This window comes from Ceratotherium simum, chromosome 11 (genome assembly GCF_057802395.1).
Source record: "Ceratotherium simum simum isolate JZ-2026a chromosome 11, ASM5780239v1, whole genome shotgun sequence".
In the NCBI taxonomy this organism is placed as follows: Eukaryota; Metazoa; Chordata; class Mammalia; order Perissodactyla; family Rhinocerotidae; genus Ceratotherium; species Ceratotherium simum.
Window position 1 is genome coordinate 16,688,687 of NC_141910.1, and position 24,269 is coordinate 16,712,955.

Genomic DNA, 24,269 nt, shown 5'->3' on the forward strand with positions numbered 1-24,269 from the left:
TGATTCTAAATTACAATTTCTTTTCATTATACCTGTGTTTCAAGAAACATGCTTCATGGCTAATAACTTGCATCAGCATCCCCCTAGTATACTTGTTAAATGCAGGCTGCTGGGGACCACACTGAATCTATTGTGCTGTAATTTTGGTGGTGGTATCAGGGAGGCCCAGGGTTAAGCACCCCAGGTGGTTTTTATATATTCTAAAGTTTGAGGATCACAGCATACTGGCATTTCTCTTTTGGGTTTTTTTTTTTTTTGGCTTTTTAAAAAAATTGAGGTATAATTCACATACCATAAAATTCACCATTTTAAAGTATATAATTTGGGGGGCCGGCCCCGTGGCTTAGCGGTTAAGTGCGTGTGCTCCGCTGCTGGTGGCCTGGGTTTGGAACCCCGGGCGCGCACTGACGCATCGCTTTTCCGGCCATGCTGAGGCCGCGTCCCACATACAGCAACTAGAAGGATGTGCAGCTATGACATACAACTATCTACTGGGGCTTTGGGTGAAAAAATAAATAAATAAATAAAATTAAAGTATATAATTTGGTAGCTTTTAGTATATTTACAGGGCCTTGCAACCATCACCACTATCTAATTCCATAAGATTTTATCATCCCACAAAAGAAACTCTGTATCCATTAGCAATCACTCTTCATTCACCCCCCCGCCCCAGCCCTGGGTAACCACTAATCTACTTTCTATTGCCTATTCTGGACATTTCATGTGTATGGGCTCATACAACTTGTGACCTCTTGTATCTGACTTCTTTCCCCTAGCATAATATTTTCAAGTTTCATCTGTATTGTAGCGTGTATCAGTACTTCATTCCTTTTCATGGTGTAATATTCTATTGTATGGATATACCATATTTTGTTTATCCATTCATCAGTTGATGGACATTTGAGTTGTTTCTACTTTGGCTATTATGAATAAGGCTATTATGAACATTCATCTACTAGTTTTTTTGTGGACAAATGTTTTCAGTTCTCCTGGGTATATACCTAGGCATGGAATTGCTGGGTCATGTGGTAACTCTAACTTTTTGAGGCACTGCCAAACTGTTTTCCAAAGCAGCTGCACTGTTTTACATCCCACCAGCAATAAATCAGTGTTCTAATTTCTCCATATCCTCACAAGCACTTATTATTGTCCTTTTTTATTTTAGCCATCCTAGTGGGTGTGAAGTGGTACATACATACTGGAGTTTCTATACTGAAGCAGTTAGCTTAGAGGAAGACAGGTGCATACCTTCAAAAGCCTTAGACAGCCTTCTCCAGAGTTTCTCTGCCCACAGTCTGCCCTTTTTCTGAATAGAAAAAGGAGAATACATCTCAGTAAATATTATGAGCCTAGCATAGTACAAGTACATAATTCTGTGGAGGTGGTACAGATATAATGTGGTCCTACTCTCAAGATGTTTAAAGTATTGGTGAGAGGATATAAATGAAATGTTTAGACTTGAAACAGAAATAGGTGAAATGCAAAACTTTATAGAACAGTGATGAATAGAAGAGAATCAAGTGGCTTAATGCATGATCAGATATTGAGATCAGGCAATGGTGTTGGAATCTTCTGGAAAGGTGGGATTTCAAAGGACTGGTGGGATATGGGTGGTCACAGAGAGAAAAGGATATTTCAGGCAGAGAGAAGAGCCTGAGGGCTGCCTAGAGAAGGGAACAGCAGGGTGTTTGAGGATGAGGAGGGGGGAGATAAGGACCCAGTGCATGGCTAGTTGCAGACCAGGCTAGAGTGATTGCAGGCCACTGCTCTGAGTATGTATTGACTCTTTATTCCTAGTCGCCCTTAACGATGAGTAAAATTCTTTGGCCTTTTAGCATATATTTAGAAATCAGCAGTTTTTACTGACGTTTTAGGACCTGACCTGTCTCCCTGCTGCCTGCCTTGGAGGAAAGTTTATGATGGGCAAAGAAATAGGAGGGAAGTGTAGCCGGGCAGCACCAACCCTGGTCTGTGAATGTGGGCACTGCTTCTGTGACCCGCATGAGCTCGGGCTTCTCTGGAGCCCCATTCTCCCCTCACGTCAGATGGGGTTCAATTTCATGTTGCAACTCTGATTCTGTAGCCCTCACCATGTGACTTGTACCCACAGAACTGTAAGCACTATGGGAGATGAGCACAGCAGCATCCTACATATTGCCAGATGCAAAGGACACTTTCAGTCCCTGTCTTATTCTCTTCCCTTTGGCCTTTGACTCCTTCGTGTCTGTCTCCTCCCTTGACCTCTGTGACAGTGTGTTCTCCCTGGCTCCTCCTCCGGTTCCTTGGTTGCTCCTGTAGTCACTTAGCCTCTCTGAGCGTTGGTTTCCTCATCTGTGAAGTGGCGACAGCAGCCTAGCTTTGTTAGGGTCATGGTAAGGGTAAATGAAAGCGTATATGTCAACATCCAGGCACATCCCTGGCACAATGAGTCCTGAGAGGACACGGTGGTGAGAGCCAGGGGAGGAGGCAGAGAGGGCCCTCGAGCATCCTTTTAGAGATGCTAGTCCCATGTTCTTAAACAAAATCTTTCTTTATTTTAACTTTTTAAACATTTATTGGATTAAACGAGGCCTAAGTGATAATCATTATCACGTAAATAATACTTATCCAGTTTACGTATTCCCAGCATATTAATGCCCTGTTGTGTTCACAGTGCTGCTGTAAGGTGATTGGTAAGCATGGCCTACTGACAGGCGCCCGAGGTACAGAGTCTAACCTGGGGACATGGAGTAGGTCAGTGCTTGCGTTTAGGCAGCAGGAGCCCCAGACTCTTCCTTCACTGCACTGAACAGCCTGTGAGATGTTTCAACAGAAGAAAGTGGAGCAAACTGGAATGGGAGGGTGAGGCTGCAGTATGAGTGAAGAGAGGCTGCCATGCTCCATTCCCCAGCCCGCCCTCAACTCTGTACCGTTTGCCTCTCATCATTGCTCCTAAGAGGCAGTGCAGTGCTGGAAGCACAGTGTTGGGCCCTGTAATTGTGTTTCAGTCCATATTGAAGACCATCAGGCGTGCTCCTGGGTTGCCAGTGGTGGGTCAGGAGACTTTGTTTCCCTCTTTCCTCTACCTTGGACATAGGGAACATAAATAGGGGCCCCTGGGAGGAGGTTTCGATTGGGATTGTTGTAGAGGAGTCCTGTTGCTGTTGATTTTAGTCGTTGACTCCCGGTTGTTTAGATTGAAGCTCTCCTAAACTCCCCAGATCTTATACTCGGTGCCATCCAGATGCTTTCGTTAGCATCTTAGATTTTGTTGATTTCTACTAGTATGTGTTTGGTGGGCAGTCACATTCGCCTGCTGCACTGCCAGCTTCCTAAGGCCGAGTGAAAATTTCCCATGTACCTCCTGTTTGCCCTGGCTGTGTCATTGCATCACGTAGCCTCGGCCACTCTGAGCTCCTTGTGACTGCTGGAAGCAGCCACCACAGTCTTAAGCAATAGCCAGAGCCAAGAAGTTCTTTATCCTCCTGTTGACCAGAGAAAGTGCTGGTTGCTGGTCTCTCAGTTGCTTCTCTGTGAGCAGGATTTCCATTTGTAAGGAGGCACCACTCTGAATAAAAGTTAGTGGGACAAGGGAAAGAACACAGGCCAGGCCAGCTGTGGACCCCCTAGTTGAGCCAGACCGCCCTGTGTGGGGGTCTGCTTGTTCACAGGCAGACCTGAGAAATGCCCTCTTGCCCTGCCTGCCACGTGTGTGGTCTTTCTTTCAAATCACATATGGGAAAGAAGTGAAAGCAGTCCCTGTGCTTAAGCAGTTTATGCTCTAAAAGTAACCAGAACAGAAGTTCTGTTCTTTATTGAAGGTCTGTCCTCAAATACATTATTTTATCATTTTAATTATTTACCCCGTTTTTAAATTTTCATCTCTCTGAGGAAAGATAGAGATCATTGTTGTAGATGACGGGGTCATAGACCTGGGAAGGTCAGCTACGCCAGGCCTCTCTTTTCACCAGTGAGGAGACCTCTGCCCAGAAAGGCTGTGGCCTGCACGGCTAATTCAGTGATCAAACCAGAGCAAAGGCCAAGGTTTTTCACTCCCGTTTTGGTTTTTGTCTGTTTGATTTTGCTGTATTATACCGTGCTCTTTGTCCAGGCACTTAAGAAAGAGGAAGAAAGGGTTAAGACTTAATATGCGCGTTCATGTTGAAAAAGTCATGAATGTCTCCTCTTTTGTCAGAAAAGAGATTTTGATCTCATGAAGTACAATAGGGTGAAGATTCTTGACCTATTTTTAGAATCACAGGTTTGAAAACCCACATTCATCTAATCCTTCAAAATTTCCAGTGGTGATAAATTCTATGATTGAAATGCCCGAATGCCATATCTGTTTGGAATAATGTCAAGATGAAGGGGTCAGTAGGAGATGGCTTTCCAGACCTTTTAGCTAAAGCAGCAGAGCTTGGGAGTGACAACTTTAATAACCCTCTTAAGCTGATAGGTTGGGAAATAAGGTCAGCAGCGTTCAACTTTCCAAGAGCTGAAAGATTTGAGGATTGTAAGTGGTGACCAGTGTTAGGCTTACGTCCTAAGGGACTTTGCCAAAAACAGAATCACTATGCAAATTCTCTGAAGCTTTCAGAAGATGGTGTATGAATACCCAGTTGGTTCTCTACCTTCCTAATCTCATTTAACCCCTCTTGACCCTGCTCTAGACCTGGCCCTATCTCCTCACACCTGGACGATTGTACCTGCCCTCATTTTCTCCTTTCTCTTGTTCTCCCTCCTCTGTTACCATGCTAACCTTCCCAAAACACCTCTTTTCATCTGCTGCTAACCTGTTAAAAAGGCTGAATGCCTCCTAGTGGCCTTCCTCACCCTGCCCTCTGTCTGCTTCTCTGGTCCTCTCTCCTCCTGCTCTTTTCTCTTTCACCAGTCTGAACTGTCCATGTTCCTTAATTACATAATGCTCATCAGTGCAGTGGGTGAGGGTGTAGTCCTAGCAGTCAGGCAGCCTGAGCCCAAATCCTCCCCTACCACCCTGTGACCTCAAGCATGTTAGGTAACTGGCCTCTGTCTTTCCATCTGTTAAGTAAGGTCAATAAGGCTTTTGTAAGAATTACATGAAATACTTTAGGTAAAAGTGCTTGGGGCAGTGTCTGGCACATAGTAAGTGCTGTTAGTTGGTGATACTATTGTTATTATTATCACTCCTGCCTCTTGTTCTTGTTATTAGTTTTACTTATCTAAGTCCTTCACTTCCTCCAAGCCCAGCATTATCTCGTCTCCCCATTCATAAGAGCGCTAGGACAGAATATGTCCGGTCCTATGTTTTCAGTTTTCTTAGCAGTACCAGTGCCCAGCACAGTGCTGTGCCTGCCATAATGGCCTGCCTCTGTGCTTCTCCCCTAGGTGGTTCATGACTGCTCCCTTCTTCATTCAGGTCTCTGCTCCCCTCATCAGAGAGACCTTCTCTGACTGTGCTGTTTACACTTGCATCCCTCTTCACCTTACATATGTTTAACCTGCTGGATTTTTTTTCATAATGTTTATCACTATCAGGCAATTATACTTATTTTCTTATTATCCTCAACTGGACTCTAAGCTCCATGAGAGAATGGATTTTGATTTGTTCACAGCCTTATCGCCATAACCAGAAAAGTACTTCGTGTGTAGTAGGAGTTCAAATACCTTTCTTTAATAAATGAATGGTAATAACATCTTGCATTTGTATGGAGAGATTTACAGTTTGTTTTCACATACATCCTCTTACCTGCTTCATAACAGTGATAGAAATATCAGCCTTACTTTGCAGATGAGAAACAAGGCCAAAGAGATTTAAAGATTTGTCTAAGGTCACATGTCTGAAATAGTCACTGAGGTCTTCTGACCTCATTGTGGTTGCCACACACCAGGCTCTGTCTTCAGTGTTTAGTTGGTGATGGTGGTGGTGATGACCAAGGGCAGCAGCAGTGGCCAACTTGGTCTTGGAGGTTTTCACAGGTGTTATAAGTCACAGGGACAGACTGAGAGGGGGCAGAGACGGGCATTAGCAACTGCTGCCGGGTGATTTCACCTTCGTAATCTCATTTAATCCTCCCAACAGATTTACAAAGTAGCCAAGCAGGGATTACTGTTCTTCTCTGCATAGATGTTTCTTTGATATTGATAAAGCTTTCCCTGCATTGATATTTCTGGTTCTCTTGTCTACCTTTGTACACACCCTTAATTTTTAACTGGTTTTCCTGTAAATATAGTTTTGTACATTGTTATCTTGTGGGAGGGAGGGAGGCAAGCTGAGCTGGAGACCAGGTTGGATATAGTATAGCTCCTGAGTTCTGCCACTGTGGAACCTAACCAGAAATACAGCTTTTAAGATTGGGTGGTGAGGGGAACCCAAGGTGCCTTATCTTTATTCTGTCCTCTGTCTACCAAGTTCTCCTCCCTCCCCTAACAGTGATTTTGACCCCTAGAACCACCTTGTTTGTGTTTTGATGTGAATTAACTTTTCAGTTTTATAGATTGTACATTCCAGCATTAGAAGGATAGAAACCAATTTGGGAAGGGACTGCACTCATACAATAGGAGAAGCATGGTTTCACATGAGCCTTTACGTGAGTGAGATGCATGAGGCCAGAAAGGAATATTGTTGCTGAATGATGTTGAATAAGGGACTTAGGGATCCCTGGTGTGTATAAAATACTAGATTGGGTATTGTAGGGGACACATAGGCATAACATAATTGTAGGTCAGAGATTGGCAAACTTCTGCAAAGGGCCAGATAGTGAATATTTTAGGTGTGTTGACCATACAGTCTCTGTCTCAACTGCTAAACTCTGTCACTGGAGCTCAAAAGCAGCCATAGACTAGAGGCTAAGTAACCACTGAGCAAGGCTTAGTTTGGCTTGAAGGTCTTACTTTGCCAACCCCTCCTACCGAAGGTAAATTCTATAGATTTTGTAGGGTGGCCGTGGAAGATTTTACTTAGGAGTTACAACTTGAGCAAAGCCTTGAAGAATGGCTGGAAATTGACTACTGGAGAGTGAACAATTGATTAAAAGAACAAACTAAGTAATATAGGGAATGCTTAGGAGACATTGAGCAAATCAGCCTGGCTAGTATTTAGACACTTGGTTCCTCATTGACTAGGTTCCTGTTATAGGGGCATTTCTGAACATAAAGAACTAAGGTAGCCCTGTCCTTAAGCTTGTACCTGGTACATTGGGCAAGTATAGTCATCAACCCTACCAGGGTTGGAGGGTGGGGGTGTGATCCTTGAGTAATTGCTCTGTTTCTAACCTGCTTCCTGCCTTAGCAGAAAGGTAGTTGCCTGTCGTTCTCTAGAATTAGATTGCCTAGGCTCACTTCCTGGGTTAAACACTGTGAGCCTCACTTTCCCCATCCTTAAATTGGAGATATTATTATATTGTTATTTTGAGGATTTAGGGAGATGATCCATGTAAAGTGCTGAGTACAGTAGTACTCATGATAGTAAAAGCTCAGTAAATTGTGGCTGTTTTTTTAATAACCTCTAAATTAGATTGAAAACATTAGTGTTTCTTTGTTGGTATTATTTTAGGTTCCTAAAGTGGGTATATGTTCAGGATAGCTTGACTGTTTCACTTTGTGTACATAACATCAACAATGACAAAACCCCTCACAACACCATAAGTGAAACTCAGTAGGAATAAAAAAACAATAAACTACAGAATCAGTTTGCAGTGAAGACTTTAGGTATTGGATTTAGCAGATACAGACTATAAAATAAATACCTTTATAATATGTAATATAATTTTAGAGGAATTAAAAGAAAGTGTAGAAAGAAGTATAGAAACAAGGAACTATCATAATTGACCAGATATTTTTAAAAGAACCAGTAGTAGTAGTAGGGCCTAGGTATTTGGTAGCTCCTATCATGCTTCTGACAGACTGGTGTACGTGCATGCACGCACAGACACACACAGTGTTATATGCATTTCTGGTTTTTAGTTGATTCCATTCAACCAACATTTTCTGTACCAAGCACTATGTTAGGCACTGGCAGAGAAGACTACTGATATCTGTGCTTGTCCTTAAGGAGCTTATAGTCTACTCTTGCCTTTGTTTTCCAAAGGTGGTCAGTCTTTGGAAGACTGGAGACAAAAGACAATGGAGACTACAGACTTACTGGCCTAACAAGATTTTTTGGCTGCCATTTTACTGCCCACGCATAGCCAGGTCTGTCCTCCAGCATACCAGTCAGCTCAATTCACCTATACCAGAAATTAATCAACACATTTTGAGTACAGTAGTGCCTGCTATTTTCGAGTTATTTCATTGGCAGAGTCCTTTGATACCAGGGATTTCTCTAGTTTCTGGTCTTTGTAAGTTTTCTTCTACCCAGAACTCCTGACTCACTGCCCAAAGAATTCATCTATAAAAAAGTTAGGGTAACTGCCCATTTGCCCACAGGCCTTTAATCACTTTGAGAAGTAACTAAAATATAGGCAAATATTTATTAATTCTGAAAATCCTAACCTATTATAGTAAAGAAATTGATATATGTGTTTATAAGGCCTAGGTGAAATCATTGACATCAGGAAGAAGAAAGTACTAAAGGAACACATTTGTCTGAGTGGAGGCCTGAGGAAAACTTCAAAGAGATGGCATTTTCAGGAGTTTGAAAGATGAATGGGATTTTGATAGTTGGGTAAGGAGGTGGGGATCACAGAGAGCATTCTAGACTGAAAGAAAAGCAAGAGAAAAGATGAGGCTTGAAAGTATAAAGTTTCTGCAGAGGTCAGAAATGTGGCTGGAAATCTAGAAAAATGGGGCTCTTGCTTCCCCATTGTGGAATTTCCTCTTTTTGCCCCCTCCACTCTCATTTTACCCTGTTACTGTTCACCTCTTTTTGTTCAGATACTTGGAGGGGAATAACTTTCCTGTGCACATTAATGAGATTACCAGAAGTAAAATATTGTATTTATATGACTGTGAACCAAATTTTCACATGCATTACTAAATGATATTTTGGAATGAGTGGTTGGGGATTGTTTTTCAGGTTGAAAATATCCTCTTGCATGATCGAGGCCACTACGTCCTGTGTGACTTTGGAAGTGCTACGAACAAATTCCAGAACCCGCAAACTGAGGGAGTCAATGCAGTCGAAGATGAGATTAAGAAGTAAGCTTTTCCTCCGTTCTTGGAGTTTTGTCTGTTATCATATCGGCAACTTTACTTTCAGCTTATGGTTGAGAAGGTCAGAGTGGGAAGACGTGGTGCTAGTCAGTTGCCCCTGTCTCAGAGCATCATGTTGGCATTAAGATTGTTTGATTTTAAGTGGAGGATGTGGAGAGGGTTCACAATCATTGATTAGTAGAGTAAAATGAAGGAATCTTATAGCATTATATCAGTGGTCCTATGGTCATTGTGTATAGATATTTTGATTTACATCACATAGCCTTTAAAAAGCTGTGTGGTGCACACACTGTAGAAGTCCTGTGATGTTTGTAAGTGGAATCACAACAACCATGACATTATCAGTCAGTTGTATGTACTTTTTGCTGAACCATGAATTGTTCTGTATTCCTTCCTGCTCATAAGGAGCTCACCTGCAATCTAGTGGAATTAATGGTGAGTAGGGCTATTGAAGTTTCTACAGATATTGAATCACTGACTTCCACCAGAAGAAGCTTCTTTAGATTTGTGACTCCAATAAGAACCTGACCGGTTTTCCCCTGTTGTCCAGAGTGTTGGATTTTTCACAGGCAACACCACACACTGTTTCTATTGATAAATCAGCAGTCTAGCGTGCACACTTATGTCCTGATCTTTACTCTCCTTTCCTGCATCACCCATGGCAACCAAGCCTGGGGGAGGAAGACTTCTGGTCCAAGGCCCTGATGGACAATTAAACCACGGTGCCCTCTGGGCTCTAGAGACTCAAGCAGCATAAGTCATATGCGTGGTAACACCAAGATACTCACTTTGAAGATGAGCATATAGCACTCTTTTCTTGACGCAGAGATAAGAGGAAAACTAATATTTCAGCCCTTTTCCAGGAATGAAGATCTCATCCACACCCTGCCCACGCCCCCCAGCCAGGATCCACTTTCTGCTGTTTTACAGAGTGTCCCAGCCAGTATTACATCTCTGTGTCAAGCCTCATTTAAAGGGATTACTATTTTTTTAAAAAATTAGCAAAATATAGTATCAGACAGCAAGGCTTTACAGGAGAGGATTTTGTTATTTGAGGAACCAAGAAAAGTTGCTTTTGGAGTTTATTTAGTGCCTTAGTATCTGGGTTCCCACATGCTCCTAGATTAGAAGGACTGCTGTAGAGGGCCATGGGTGTGTGCCAAGGACAGCTTTTCATTTTATCTGCACTAATATTTCATACTCTCTTCTGCAGATTGCTCCCAGGGAACTAGACTCTATTAATATATATATATTTTAAAAGTATTTCTGCTGCTCCTGGTTTTTAATTATAGCATTGACATATATTTAACAAAAAATGAATCTCTTGATTGTAGATACACAACGCTGTCCTATCGAGCACCAGAAATGGTCAACCTGTACAGTGGCAAAATCATCACTACGAAGGCAGACATTTGGGTAGGTGTCAACTAACCTATCCACATCTCAGATATCAGCAGTCTTGACTGTAAACTCTCAGCTTTAATCCAGACAGTGCCATAGCACAAGTGGCCACTGTACCATACCATTGTCCACTTATCCCTCGGGGTTATTCTTGCCTCGAGGTGACTAGCCACTGCTTGTTGAAGCATGTCCAAGAAAATTACTTCAGAGCTCTGTGAAAATTATTCAGGTGACCTGCCCATTATTTAGGTGGTTTTCACATATGTGTTACTAGTTCTTAAGAGCAAAACAGCTGAAATACTTGTTCTTTCTTGGAGCACAATTTGGTAATACTGTTAGAAATAATGTAACTCAGCAGCTAAATAGTGGTGTTGGGTTCTAAATTCAAGTTCCTAATAGGTTACTAGTACATAGTTTTTATATCCGCTAGTAAATGTGGATGGTGCCAGTATCTCTCAGTAGACCCATTGCAGTTATGGTAAATAAACCACTAGTAGCAATCTGCTTTCTTTATCTTTTTAGGCTCTTGGATGTTTGTTGTATAAATTATGCTACTTCACTTTACCATTTGGGGAGAGTCAGGTGGCAATTTGTGATGGAAACTTCACAATTCCTGATAACTCTCGATATTCCCAAGACATGCACTGCCTAATTAGTAAGTATTTCAAGTTTCATGTTTTTATTTCAAATGTCTAGGAATGAATTGGAAGATAAAGGGATTAGATCCCAGGAGCGGTGGGTTGGATGCAAAGAAAAAGAAATCAGTTGCTAATGCTTGGTCACTCAAATATAATATAACAATGTCTAGTTAGAGTGGTAGGTCTTTTTGCTAGAAGTCTAAACTCTGTTTCACACCTGAGCCAGCCACCTGAGCAGAAATCCTGATTGTGCTTTCATCAGTAGAGTACTGCTGTTGTCTCTTACAGTCTGTATGAAAGCTCTGGTGCCAAAGGAGTCCAGCTGATTCATATCAAGTGATAAGAAATTCGTCTTTGCAAAACTGGAAGCAACTCAAATTAAAATGATTGCAATGCGTTGGCTGGATTGAATACATAATTAAGACTGTATAACTCGATGGAACTAGGTTTTTCCTTTCATTTAGGTTAATCACTGGATTTTGATAATAAGCATTGAAACTCAATGCTTTGTTTAAGATGTTTTTTTAAGATTCCCGACTCTTTTGCATTGTCAGAGCAAGCATATGTACCAATGTTCATTAGCCAGATGGTAGAATAAGTCATCTTTGCACAAACCACTGTACTAAAATGCTAAAGAAACAGAGATTTTTATCATCTCTTTACATTGGTCCAGACATTTAGCATCTAAATTTTATTATGGATTGATTATAAATCCTGAACAACCCAATTTGGGTCCTGAGTGGGGGTGTACCGGAGAAAATAGAAGCAAATGTGGGGCGGAGCATCTGGCATTTGTTGAGGGCTTAATTGTACTTTATTTAATTCTTAAGACCTTATATAGTAAATATAATTGTCCCCATTATACGAATGAGGAAACTGAGGCTGAGAAAGTAAAGATAACTTACCCAAGTTAACAGTTATAGCTTTTAAGTGACTATCCATTCCATTGTCCCATTTATCAATCAACCTCTTCTGTTTATTAACAAAAAAGGGGGAAGTGTATTTAAAGGAATGGATTATGGCATTTAATGATTGTTGGATTGTTTTCAGAGATAAAGCATTATGTCTATTCTAGAATTCTATGTAAATGAGATTCAAAGGAAATATGGGAAAATGGCCAAATTAGATGCCAGAATGATAGAGTTTTTGGTAATAAATTTTTTTCTTCTTAACATTTGTACAGCAAATTCATATTAGGAAAACTCTTTATGAATGTCTGTAACATGACATCTTTCCTAAACTCTGATCTATTTCAGTTTACAAACTGTTTGAAGATTCCACTGTCACCCTAAACTCACAGGTCTAAAATTAAATTGTTGTCATTGCCCTCCCCACAACCTTCTTTTATTCCTAGTACAAGGTTCCCCTCTCCTCTTTTCAGTTTCTGTCAGTGCTGTCACCATGCAAACTTGGATGACTGAAATTTAAGGTTTTCTTTGGATCTGGCTAGCAAGAGAGAGGAAAGAGTCAGTCATTTCCTAAGCAGCATTAATTCTTTCTTTGGAGTTTCTCCTATTTTCATTACATTCTATCTATTCCAGTCACTGTCACCATAGTACATGTAGACTCTGTCAGCTCATGCCTATACTGGTGGATTGGCCACCAGCAACACGCCCTCACCACGAGATTAATCTTCTAAAATGCCACTCTATCATGTCCCTGTTGGTAAACTTCGTGGCTTATCAGTGGTCCCACAGTAAGGCCCAAGATTCTTGGCACGGCCTTTAAGATCCTTCATATTCTGGTTCCAATCCACCCACCCAGGCTTATTTCTCTATATTCTCTGACAAGGAAATCTTTGCCCTGTCCTTCTGGCTCCTCTATTTCCTTGTAACCAAGCATTCTCTTGCCTTTCTCCGAGTCCGTCTTTGCTCAGACTCTTCTCTCACCTGCATTGTCTTTTTCTCTGCTTTCCCCTAACTGACTAACTAAAATCTTTCCTGCCTTCAAGTACCAGCTCAAGTCCTGCCTTTTCTACAAGGCCTTCGTAAGACTGCAGCCTCCTCAGTCTTTTCTGAACTTAGTGTCCAAACCATTCATTTGATTCCTTAAGCAATAAATTGCCTTGCATTGTTGTTTGTATGTATACATGTATATGTTTGTATGTCTTCTCAAAGATTTTTTTTCCTGAGGATTTTTCCAGCTTCAGAAAGGGCAGAAGCTTAAAGGACCTGGAAACAGACAAGTGATATATAGATCATGGTAAAAGTAGAGATGTAATTATTATTTTGTAATTTCTTTTAGATTGGAAATCAGCTAATATCTCCAACAAAAGAATAATAAGTAAATGAAATTTGAGTTTTGATTATATTTATCAAGAATAATCATTTGTTTAGCAAGATATTGTGCACTAAGGAGGCCAGAAGCAAGATCTTATAACTTCCTAGGTACCAGAATATGAAGGTATTAACTTTTATATTGAGAGCTTGAGTCCTTGTTGTACAAGGCACAGAATGTGAGCTTCAGATATCTTTGTTACAATCCACAAACTTTATTTTCTTGTGGATATTAAAAATTTTAGGAAAGTTAGAGCTTCCCTTTCTGAGAGAGGGAAAAAAGGGCTAATTGTACTGTCTGATTTTTATGAGAAATAAAAATTAAAAAACAACAAAATTTTGGTAATAGAGAAATTATGCTTCCTAGCTAATGTAATAACTGTTAGGATAGTTTTAATCAGTTCACATATGTTTGTCTTAGGGTATATGTTGGAACCAGACCCTGACAAAAGGCCGGATATTTACCAGGTCTCCTACTTCTCATTTAAACTACTCAAGAAAGAATGTCCAATTCCTAATGTACAGGTATGTGAAAGGTGCTTTTTAGGGGAAGTAAACACTACCTAATTGTCATTTAGAATTCCTGGGGTGCTAATCAGCTGTTTAAATGAATATGGATGTCCCTTGCTTTGTCTAGTAGGGGGCATTCAAGCAAAGCTAACTATGTAGCAAGTGCCGTAAAGGGAGTCCAATTTTCCTATAGAATTTAATTACAAAACAGAGTCAGTTATACTGAAAAAAAAAATTGCTCTAGGGTTTGAGTTCAACACTTTGGGTGAAGATTGACCAACCTATTGTCTTGTCAGCTTTTCCCAGTTCACTGAAAGCCATGTGCCTGTTGGAGTGACCTAGAGGTGGTTAGGCAGGCTGCTTTTCTGAGCGAGGCTCTGGACTTACCCCCACACCTGTTGGAATGTAAACCCCTTGTTCTTCTGCTCCTTCATTGCAGCAGAGCTTTCTTGATTTTGATTCTGCTGTTGGCCATCTATAGCTCCCACTCATCTTCCTCTACCCTCCCCACACATGTCGGGTACGGATGTTTGCTAGACTTAGTAATCCTAAACTCTACATTCACAGTTTTCAGGGTACAGTGCTTGCAAACACCCTGTTTACAGTCTTGGCATATTTTTCATGTCACAGTATGATCCAACACTCTTGAATATTTTACTAATGGATGCCGTAATAAATAAGTTCTAATCCAAAATTGTCCTCCTCATTTCTCCAGTAATGAACTTTTGATGTCACTGTTGGGGCTTGCGGGTGCTGATAAATGACACTCCTCTTTCACTCCCACGTTTGGAGTCAGATGTGGGAATCATTCAGATGGAGCTCAGAATGTTGGCTTTGTTACTCATAAGATTGAGTCAAAGAACGTAGCTTGACCAGTCAGTCTCCCTAACATCAGCTCCAAACGACTGAGCAGTCAGTGCCTGGTTCCTGAGGGACAGGCTCTTCCCTAAAGGAAGGAGGGCAAGGGTGAGCCAGACGAGCTTCACGTTTTTCTCCCAGTCTTATCAGTCAAATAAATTACCCTTCTCCCTTGGGAGAGGAATGCTTGGACGGTAAAAGAGAAGCTAGGAGAAATTTTCTAGCAGAAATTCTTTCCACCTGGAAACATGAAGGAAATGGAACATCCCTCCTAAAAGCCAGTTTGATATTAGTATTCCATTTGTCAGGTTTCCCACATTAAAACGAGGGATACTGTTCAATAACCTAACATGACTGTGGTTTTTTTTTTACTGTCCCACTTTCCCATTCATAAAATAAAATAATGTGAAATATAATTGGAGGCATTTGGATTGGTAACTAGTTTCTATTTCTTTATTTTTATTTTTTGTGAGGAAGATCAGCCCTGAGCTAACATCCGATGCCAGTCCTCCTCTTTTTTGCTGAGGAAGACTGGCCCTGGGCTAACATCCGTGCCCATCTTCCTCTACTTCATATGGGACGCCGCCACAGCATGGCTTGACAAGTGGTGCGTCAGTGTGCGCCTGGGATCCAAACCTGTGCACCCTGGGCCACTGAAGGGGAGCGTGGGTACTTAACTGCTGCGCCACCGGGCCGGCCCGGTAACTAGTTTTTAAAAAGTCAACTTCACAAGTCTCAAGTCATTTGGTACTCGCTCAGCAGTGGTGAGCAGTTGTCTGGTGGCTGGGACAGCTAGTGCTTCCTTAAGAGGCGGCGTTAGATGGTGCAGAATCCAGGCTGGAGGCGCTCTGCTTGCCTTGTGGATTGAGTAGTGCCTCACACACGGGGAAGAGGTGCTGCCTCAGCAACCAAACCCTCTGTGGCTGTGGTTTTCTCCCAGCATTCTAACTGAACACACCCTGGTTTTGGCACGCTAAGTTAGCTTTAACTTCTCTAAGATGTATCTGAGAGCTTAAATAGTAATGTAAGTTACAGACGTCTCTTTCTCATTTCTTTCATAACATCATTTCTAAGCTGTGTTGTAGGAAGAGAAGGGTGCTGAGTTCAAGCCCCAATGCCCTTAGCCTGGTACAGAAGGTTGAGAATGATGGGGGAGGAGTGTGCTGCACGCAGGCTGCTCTGTTCTCTTCTCAGATACTCTGCCTCCCTGAGGGCTGAGTCCAGTGGGATATATTTTTGGTTAACTTCCCTTCCCTCTACCAGAGATCAGGGCCTGAAAGCCGCTCCAGAAGACTCCAATATGTATTTCCATCGGCCCAGTCATGCTGGTTATTCTTTTACAAAGCAATCCGTGATGTCCTTTTTAAATTTCCTTTCAATTCTATAGAACTCTCCCATTCCTGCAAAGCTTCCTGAACCAGTGAAAGCCAGTGAGGCAGCTGCAAAAAAGACCCAGCCAAAGGCCAGGTAAGAAATGCCTTGGTGAGCACAGGTCCTGCTCCGGGTGCCGCAGTAGCAGGGGAGGGTGCCTGTGTTTCTTCATTCTTAGACTGCATGGCCAGAGGCTGGCAGAACAGGAAAGCAAGCTCTGTCTCCCCTAGGCAGAAACTGTTCTTTGGGAGTGCAAAGAGGAATATAATGAAATACAGTGATCTACATTTGAAAGAGAATCAAGAACTCCACAGCTGTTTCCTTTGCTTGGGAATAGGTGCAGGGGCATTCGGAGATGCGGCAACAGCAGACTTTAAATATTGCTAGTACACGAGTGTCCTAAACACATGTGACCCGGCCTTTGTTTAGCCTCGTTCAGCACCCTAATCCTCCACCTTCCTTTCCTTCACAAAAGAGCCTGTGGATTTTAGCTAATCACATTCTATGTAACCTGGGGTCTTCAAGAAGCAGATGCAGAGAGAGGATTAAAGAAGCTAGGATTTATTTGGGGAAATACCCCTGTGAGAGAAAATTGGGAGACAGCCAGGGAAGATTGGGAGAGCCATCAGAAGGCGATGTAAGTGTCACCAGAGAGAGGGAGCAGGTTGGATGGAAGTGACTTAGAAACTGCTACACAATTTAAGGACGGTTCACCAAAGGTGTTGGGGAGTCCTTGAGCCAAGTCAGCCACCCTATCTCCCAGGAACGGGCCTGCCTTCATATCCCAGCCACAGGAGCAGGCTGTGGGAAGTGTGGCCCCAGGGCAAACACAGCAGTGAGCGCAGCAGCTAGGGCGCTTGGTCTCTTGCACCCCTTGTAGTTGAAGGTCTGCAGGACACATCCTCATGGCTGCCATGCCTTCTAAATGGCAAATTCTGAGGGTAGTCGAGGAGATATTTATACTCCTCTGTTTTCTACCACATCTCCAGGGCAAGGAAATGTTAGCAGCAAACTCAACGAAGTACCCTAGATGGGAAGATGTGAATTTTAGTAGAACAGTAAAATAACTTCTACCCTTTTAAAAAACTCTTGAATATTTATAGAATGCCTGCTGCTGTGGCTCTAAAGTAATGAGACTTTGGTTTTTAACAAACTTAGCAAACTATATCCACGTTGTTACTTTGTGGTCTGTTTATTTCTTACATAAATCTGCCGTGCTCACCTCTAGGAATTGCTTTGTGGGCTGATTCAATTAGCTTAATATTTTGAATTTATGGCCATCTTGTACTAGGCCCAAAACACGGTAGGTACTGAGGCTCAGCAAGGATCCATTCTCACAAAGCACACACATTTATAAAAATGATAATAGCCACTAACATTTGGGTGGTACTCTGTTGTGTAAAAATGGAGAAAGTAATACCTACATCATAAGGCAGATGTGAACATCGAATGCATCAGTGACTGTGAAACTGTTTTGTAAACTTTAGAGTGCCCAAGCTGTTATTTTGTATGGTCCTCAATAATGTTATGAGAATACACAGACCTTAAAGCCAAGACATTTGGGTCTAACTTGTCTTATCGCTAATTTAGAATGATTACATTTGCATTATCATATTTGCTCCCGAGTTCTGAGAGGTGGGTTTTCTTTCTAACCCTATTTTTAAAGTAGCCACTATTCATTGAGGCTTCATGTATACCAGGTACCATACTAGGTACTTTACATAAGTAAGATGACTTTTTTCCCCCTTAAAACGAACCTGTGAGGTTGTTGTTATTCTCACTTTACAGATGAGGAATCAGACTCAGAATTACAAGTAAGTTGCCCAAAGTAGTTAGTCAATATGGAGTTAAAAGAACCGGAACTTCAGCATCCATACTCTTTCTACTCTGTACGTTAAGTGATTTGCCCAAGATCACACAGATAGGACAACTTAGAGGCAGATCTTCTGGCTTCGAGGTCTGTATTTCTCGTAGTATATTGAGGTCCATACAAACTAACATTTTGAGCACTCTTTAGTTTATAAAATGGTTTCACAGTCATTGATGTATTTGATGTTCACATCTGCCTCATGATGTAGATATTATTTTCTCCAGTCTACACATAAGGGACCCAAAGCTGAGGTTAAATGACATACCTATTATCACACAGTTAGTTAGTGGGGAGTGAAGCTCAAATATAGTTTTCTTTGACTCCAAATCCCATTGTCTCGAAGATGTTACCTTAGGAGAAGTCCAATGTGGAAGTTCTTAGCATTTGGTTTTACGAAAGTCTGTTCACCTCCCTCGGTCTTAGCTTTATCTCTCTTACACCTTTCTCCTCTTTCCCAACCTGTGTCCTACCTTCCTTCCCACTTCCCTTCCCCAGATTATAGCCTCCCCAAATGTGATAGCTTTTATATTCTCAGTTCTCCACCTAGCACAAGAGCATCCCTCTAGCAGGATGCCAGTGAAAAGCCTCAGGGTCCAGAATGGACATACCTTGGAGGTATGTCATGGAGAAGGACATGGGCCAGGTGCTTTGCTTCCTGTTTTACATTTCATGGAGGCTGTGCCAGACATATTTTGGAAATATTCATGAAGCTTGTTTATTTTGGCCTTATCCTCAGCTACACTCCCTAAAGCGCATTTTCAAAGAACAATCACTCTGATCTGAGTTAGGTAGTAGCCAGCTGTCTGGACTGCTATAAATGAATAGAAGTCACCACCTAAGCTTTAGTACCATCACAAGGAGCAAGCAGACCACACAGCAGTCTTCCCTGTATTAATTTGGATTAGATTTGGCTATGAGTTACACAAAGTCCAAAATGACAGTGGCTTATGTAAGATAGATGTTTATTTTTTTCTCTCAGGTAAACAAAGTCTGCAGGTAAGTAGTCCAGGGCTGGTATGGCAGTTCCACTCCATGAAGCCCTCAGGAGCCCAGGCTCTTCAAGCTCACCACTCTACCATCCCTATGGTTGTGGCCATGGCCTCATGGACCAATACGGCAGCATCCCTGTTCCAAGCAGCAGGAGCAATAAATAGCCAAAGAAGAAGAGAGACAAAGGGCATGCACCAGTTACTTCTTAAGGTTTCTATAAACTGCCACATAACAATTGGCTTACATCCCATGTAAGGCCAGAACTTGGACATATGGCCATACCTGATTGCAAGAGAGACTGGGTGATGTGATTTTTGTCCTAGATGACCCTATGCCCAGCTCAAGTTTTTTTTATTGAAATATATTTGATATATAACATTGAGTAAATTTAAGGTATACAACAGCTAAAAATTTTATCACCATGGGAAAAAAGGGAGTGTATGTATTGGAGGAAATGGAGTTCCTGTCACTCTTCCCAAATCCTTTACCTTGAATTCTTTACTTCTTTCTTCTACTCAATGCCTTATTGGATTCATTCATTTACATGCTTTTTATTGTAGAGAGACCATTTTGACAGCTAGTTCTAATCAAGGTTGTCTTCCCTCCACATCTGAAAACCAACTGCTTCAAACCCCTCTTTGCGTCATCACCCAAAGTGTATTCTGGGAAATCCTAGGAAATTAGGTAAAAGGGTCCCAAGGTCAAATAAGTTTGAGAAACACTGCATTCTATATTGTGATCTCTTTGAGGTTCTCCATGCATGTGCACATGTGAAAAGTTCTGCTGGAAAGAAATCTGCTCAATATATTTGGTCAGTGTGTTAAAACTTATTTCCCCGTGAAGCGTTTATTCATAACATTGTATAAGGTATAGCATCCTGTGGAAGACCCTTTGGGAAATGTCAGTTAAGTGGCTCTCGAAGGTTTGGATGAGTGTGGAGGGGAAAGCTAATCCATCATCTACTCTGTGTACCCCTCCCCCATTTTCCCACACTTGAACATGAATCTTTTTTTTTTCTTTTCCTTTTCTAGACTGACAGATCCCATTCCCACCACAGAGACTTCAATTGCACCCCGCCAGAGGCCTAAGGCTGGGCAGACTCAACCGAACCCAGGAATCCTTCCCATCCAGCCAGCCCTGACACCTCGCAAGAGGGCCACGGTTCAGCCCCCACCTCAGGCTGCAGGTCAGTAGCTAGGTTGATTTGAAATTTGGTGCACCTCTTTGTTATCCTGGATAATAGAGAAGTCTTGGAAAGCCTGGTTTTGCTTCAGGAAAGGAATGCAGAGGCACATGAAGAATAATGGTTTTCCTTAAGGAACAGGAGGTGAGGTGCCACTGAAATTGTATAGCAGGAGGCTGGTGAAAGGGGAGACCTCTCATTGAATTCTGTGGAGGATCTCCAAGACTACTGAAGCCTGTTGTCTCTGTTTTTTCTAGTCTTGGCCCTGATTTTGTGGCTTGTCCATTCATCCCATACCTACCTCTTTATGTCATATACTTCTCTTTGCCTTTAAAGACACAAGACTCACCTCTTTCTGGCACAGAGAAATTGTTTCTTTAATGCTCTGTCCCTTGAAGTATCTCTCACTGCTCCATGGTTTGGTATTCTGTTTCTAATGAGGTGGCTGAGTTTAGTTTCATAAAGAGGACTGATCCAAACTGTCAAGTAACTGAACTCAGCCATCACTTCCCCAACCTGGAAGCTGCTTTTGAGGAATTTGGTGGCCAGCTAATTACAGCCAGGCATCCAGACTGGGGTTGTGTAACCTGCTTGCAAAACATCAAAGAATGTGTTTATCCTACAGCCATGCCAGCAAGTGCGAAGATTGTGTTTATATACAGCAGCATCAAAGGCCAGTTGAATATGTAGATACTCAGGGTGCTGACTAAAGGAGTGATTGACTAAATGGGGTGGTGAATAAGGGAAGACTTTCTGAAGGAGGCAAGATTTGAACCCTGTTATTGAACCTTGTTTTGAAAAAATATGAAGCCTGTGGTTTGGCAAGAAGAAGGAAGGACCTTCCAGGTGCAAGGACAGTGAGGAGCACATGGATCTTGGGATTATCTGTCCACTTACCACCCCATCTTTCTTGCTTTGGCAAGAAAGAAAGCCGTTTTTGTCTTGAAGAGTTTTAAGCCCTTAAATGGAGTTTATTCTCATTGCAGGATCCAGCAATCAGCCTGGCCTTTTAGCCAGTGTTCCCCAACCAAAAACTCAGCCCCCACCCAGCCAACCCCTACCACAATCTCAGCCCAAGCAGCCACAGGCTCTGCCCACCTCCCAGCAGGCGCCTTCCACTCCGGCCCAAGGTCTGCCCACTCAGGCCCAGGCCACACCTCAGCACCAGCAGCAACTCTTTCTCAAGCAGCAACAGCAGCAGCCGCAGCAACAGCCACCGCCGCCACCACAGCAGCCAGCGGGCACGTTTTACCAGCAGCAGGCCCAGGCTCAGCAGGTAAGGTGGTCCAAGTCTGACCCTTGCTTTGCATGTCTGAGTTGTCACTGTGAAAAGGCCCACTAGGTACAGGCATCTTCCTTGGGAAGCCCTGGGAAGACAGCCATTAACCGTCGCATCATTGCTTCTCACAAAGGTAGATACTAGAGCATTGCGTAGTGGAGCAGTCACTGGATCGCTCGCACCCCTCTCACCTTTCTCCTCAGGCCTTGGGGAATTCCCTACCTGATTGAGGAACCTCAGCGAGGGAGCTATTTTTTAAGGACTCTTTTTTCCTAACATAACTACAACACTGTTATCATACTGAAAAAAATAATATAATTTCTTATTATCATCAAATATCCAATAACTCCTTCTGATGTCTCATAATTTAAGTTGGTTTGTTTGAATCAGGACCCAAATAAGGTCTACCTGCTATATTTAGTTGTGATGTATCTTTTTCCTCCCATTATCTTTTCATATATTTTTCCCAAATTTTTTACTATAAACGTATTGATTTTATAATTATTGATATATCTTTTAAGTCCTCCCTTTATCCACAGGTGCCTTCACCCTCTTTTTTTTTTCCTCTTTGCCATTTAATTTTTTGAAGAAACTGGGTCGTTTGTCATGTAGAATTTTCTCCATTCTGCATTTGGCTGATTGCTTCCCTGCAGTGTCGTTTAATGTTCTTCATCTTCTGGTGTAAACTGGTAATTTCTCAAGGCTTGCTCAGTATTCGATTCAGCGTGATAGTTCTTGTTCTTCCAGTGGCATCACGTCAGGAGGCATACCATGTTTGGTTGTCCTGTCTTTTATTAGTATTAAGATCAATCAGTGAGTTTGGTGTTTGTCTGATCCATTCATTCAGTGTTCCCCATCAGCTTAGCAGCCATTGCTGATCATTTCCTAAGTCCATTAATTCTTTAGGGATGGCAAAATAGTGATATCCTAGCATTCCCTCTTCCCTTAGGGCTGGAATTTTTCTATGAAGAACTTTTTTCATCACCTATATGATTACCCTAAGGTACTGTTTGTACAGAAAAGGCAGGAAAAATGATTGATTCTCTCCTTGTGCTTACTAGTTTTCAGAATGAGTTTATTCCTGGTGTTATCCAAAGGTGAACAATGAGGTTTTTCTTTTGTTTGTTTTAGTATCATTATAAACCTGTGGATTTTAATGTATTTGGTGTTTCCAGACATTGTCGTTTTAAAAATTTTATTTATTTTGATGCTCACATTGTCCCAACTTTAGCCAGTGGAAGTCTCTTCAAATTGGCTCCTGGGTCCTTTGGCAGTGACTCCAATAGTCTTTAATGGTTTCCTTGCTATTTAGTGTAACAAGCTGTTCTGGGCTTATTCTGCCCTTGATCTGGAATCAGCCACTTCTCTAAGGAACTCCATTTCCTTTTAATGGAAATGGTATTTAGAGACCACAATCTAAGTGCTAGGGCTACGCATTTGCTAATGGATTGATTATTGTTTTTAAGCCTTTTCAGTGGACTGTTAGGAAATATATTTCGTTTTGTTTTTTGTATTGTTAATAGAATATACACCATGAATTCAAATTCATATCCTTAATTCAGATTTGTAATTACAGGATTTTTTGTTTAACTTCTTGGATTTTATATTTCTGTTTTTTTAATCTGGAAATCTTGATTGCTAACAACATTGTTATTACTTAATTGATTTATAGTTTCAAGGTAACAATACCAATATGATTACTGAAAATAGTTGAAGATTTCTTTTCCCTTTTTACCCTTAGAATGTTTAGCTCACTATTTTCTAGAGAGTTTGGCTATCAGTTTGAATACACAGGTTTATTTGCTTCGTTCTCCTTTTGATTTTTAGTTATTGCTTTTTCAATTTTGGCTTAATTTTGTTTTGTGAAACTGTAAAACATGTATATGGTTTCAAAATTAAGTCTCTCAAAATTCTATCCCCTCCATCCCATACATAGAGGTAGCCCTCATTCCTATTTACAACTTGAGAGTGTTCCCTTTTAAGGAAATATAGCATAGTTTATTCAGTCAGTCCCCTGTTGATAAACATTTGGTTGTTTCCAGCATTTTGTGGTTATAAATAGGCAGCTATTTATTGACATCTGCTTCTTTGTTAACCCTTAAATTTGCCCCAGTAGGCAAACAATATCCTCTCAGTTAACTCTATAACTAAGTACCAGTATTTGGAACATTCAAAGACAAGATCTTGACTTTTATTCATCAGTAGGCCCTGTTTGAGCTCTGTGTGCCCAGCACATGGTCCTTAGCTGTGGGGAGTAGAGAAACACGTAGAAGTATCCCTGTCCTTAGGAGGTTTATAAAAGAATATAACTTGAAATAATTAGTTACCAATATAAGAAAAATAGCATTAAGGGTAGTAGAGTATACTGAATATTTTGAATGTTTAAAGATGGGAGAGTTAATAAAGATAGAGCTATTGGAAAATAATTTTCAGAAAGGCTTGAGATGACTCTTAATAGCTGGGTTAACATTTAGGTTATTCTTTCAGTGTCATCATTGCTTCTTCCTATTCAAGTAGGGAAGCATTTTAATCTTGGCTGCTTCCAGATCTCTTTATAAAAGGGCTTACTTCTGTGGTTGGGAGGTCATTTATTAGTTTCTATTACACTCCAGCATGTGGAGTCACAAGATGTGTAGTTGGATGGATGCCTTTAGGCCAGGCATAGAAACCCACCTGGAAGCTAACCTGCAGTGCAAGAGGCAGCCTAGTGCAGTGGATGCAGCCTGCAGCGTAAGGTACTGTTGTGTTTATTTTAATGCCTTAATGTTCCCCTCATGAATTT

General features: G+C 41.6%; 1 protein-coding gene across 12 annotated transcripts in view; it reads left to right on the top strand.

The window, feature by feature from the left end:
- Positions 1–24,269, top strand: part of AAK1 (AP2 associated kinase 1) — a 167,191-nt gene that overhangs the window by 95,965 nt on the left and 46,957 nt on the right. For all 12 annotated transcript variants that reach the window (XM_014791449.2, XM_087436626.1, XM_087436629.1 and 9 more), the window contains 7 exons: positions 8,975–9,096; positions 10,446–10,527; positions 11,035–11,167; positions 13,848–13,951; positions 16,182–16,261; positions 20,057–20,211; positions 21,195–21,484. In XM_014791449.2, coding sequence (XP_014646935.1) covers positions 8,975–9,096; positions 10,446–10,527; positions 11,035–11,167; positions 13,848–13,951; positions 16,182–16,261; positions 20,057–20,211; positions 21,195–21,484 — 966 coding nt within the window. The remainder of the gene's footprint in view (positions 1–8,974; positions 9,097–10,445; positions 10,528–11,034; positions 11,168–13,847; positions 13,952–16,181; positions 16,262–20,056; positions 20,212–21,194; positions 21,485–24,269) is intronic.